Raw genomic sequence first — 1,872 nt, 5'->3', positions numbered from 1 at the left:
CCCGGAAGCCCCGTCGCTGCCTCGCGTGGGCGTCGCGTGGCCTGGGCGTTGCGGCGACAGCGGCGGACGCGCGCGACATGGCCAGCTGGGTGTTCTGCAATCGCTGCTTCCAGCCGCCCCACCCGACGCTGAGCTTCAGCCTGACCAGCTGCGGCCACGTGTACTGCGATGTCTGCCTGGGCAAAGGTGGGCAGGGTGGGCGGACGTCTGCAGGAAGAGAGGGAGGGACCGCCGTCCGTGTGTCTGTGCTGGGGGAGCCCGCAGGCGAGGGTCAGGCTGGGGGGCGTGCCCCCGGGGCGCAGCCGAGGAGGCCGCGAACCGGGCTCTGTGGCGTGGGGGGAGGGTGAGGCAGGTCCTGAGGGGGGTTCCCTTCTCCGTCCAAGCTGCAAGGGGGGTCGTTCCACATAAGGAGTGGGGGGAACACCCAGAAGACTGGAGGGTGCCCAGCCGGGTGGCAGAGTCAGCACTGTTGGAATCCACGAATCTGAGGCCACTTCTCGTGCGGCGATGGTTTTCCTGGATCTCATTTGCAAAGACAGCTGGGTGTGGGCCGAGTGTGGGCCGGGTGTGCTGCCCGTGCTGCCCCGCTCACCGGTGGACCTGCGCTCTGGGCCGATTAGGGAAGAACGGAAGCTCGGAGTGGGGAGGAGGTGCAGAGCCCGGGACTAGGGTCTCTGCTGCCCCTACGCAAGGAGCTGGCACCAGGGCGGTGGACAGTGGGAGGGGGCTCTGAGTTTCCTGGTGGCACTGGGCGCTTTGGGGTGCAGGCCGTGGCGTGGGAGAAGGTGCCAATGTGGGGGGCAGAAGGCTGATGTTAGCGCCAGACCCACGGAGGTGCAGGTTTCCATGGTGATAGCTAGAGTTTCAGAGAGAGGAAAATGGAAAAATAAGTCCTCCAGTCGCTGTGGATGTGGGGCAAAGACGTATTAACCTTTCATTCTTGAGTCCTAACATTGTCTTGCTGTAGCAGGAGCTCAGCAAATACTTCTAAAATGTTTGCCCAGTGAGTGGATGGGTGAGGTGTCCTTAGTGTTGCAGAAGTAAGCACGAGGGGGCAAAACAAAGCTTATTTTATCTGTTGGGGGGGCTATTTTCAAAGTAAGGTATCTCTATGGAATCTAATTGTAAGACATATCGGGGATAGATTTAAGTGTAAGTATTGTTGATCTTTATGGTCACTATTTTGGGGCATATTTGCAAAGCAGGAACAAAAGGATTGTTGTATAAATTTTTTTCGACTGTATTCATACCCGCGGTCTCCTCTACTGTCTGACTGTGAAAAACGTAAGTGCTATAATCCTGTATGTTTTTTTGAAGAAGCGTTATAATCTAAAGTCTTCATGTATATGTGTTTAAAAGTACTACTTACAATAATGTAGTAAAATTTGCTTTTCTTTCATAGGTAAAAAGGATGAATGCTTGATTTGTAAAGTTCCTTGTCATACGGTTTTACTTTCAAAACATGTAAGTTGAAGTCTGTAGTACCTGAATATTGATCACAGTGTTTCCTTTTAAACTTGAGATTTAATTTTTAGTCATTTACGTTCTCTAATATTTTTGTTCATTTTACTAGGTCACCTGGAAGATTTTACAAGATTTCTGAGTAGTCAAAGTACAATTAGGGTTTGATTTTGAACACTTCACACAACTTTCATTCTTAAGTGTAGATTGACCTGTTCGTAAGTCTGCTGTGCTGTGTTCTCAGAAATGAAAATGGGTCGAACAGATTTTTTCTATACAATACAAGCTCCTTAACAAGATGATAGAGTTTAGTTTTTCTTCAGGGTTATATCTAGTTAAAAGGTTTAGAGAAAAGTAAGTTTAAAATTGATTACTATTGCAGTAGGCTTAAAATAAGGCCTTTTGCTCTGT

At 49.8% G+C, this 1,872-nt stretch overlaps 1 protein-coding gene across 1 annotated transcript in view; it reads left to right on the top strand.

Annotated features, from left to right (window-relative positions):
* The first annotated feature begins 77 nt into the window (after positions 1-77).
* RNF212 (ring finger protein 212) overlaps positions 78-1,872 on the top strand; it is an 18,754-nt gene continuing 16,959 nt past the window's right edge. Inside the window, exons 1-2 of the mRNA XM_011374706.1 lie at positions 78-186; positions 1,403-1,464. Of these exons, the coding sequence (XP_011373008.1) occupies positions 78-186; positions 1,403-1,464 (171 nt within the window). The remainder of the gene's footprint in view (positions 187-1,402; positions 1,465-1,872) is intronic.

The sequence above is a fragment of the Pteropus vampyrus genome, unplaced genomic scaffold, assembly GCF_000151845.1.
Source record: "Pteropus vampyrus isolate Shadow unplaced genomic scaffold, Pvam_2.0 Scaffold253, whole genome shotgun sequence".
In the NCBI taxonomy this organism is placed as follows: domain Eukaryota; kingdom Metazoa; phylum Chordata; class Mammalia; order Chiroptera; family Pteropodidae; genus Pteropus; species Pteropus vampyrus.
This window is presented reverse-complemented; position numbering and strand designations above follow the sequence as displayed.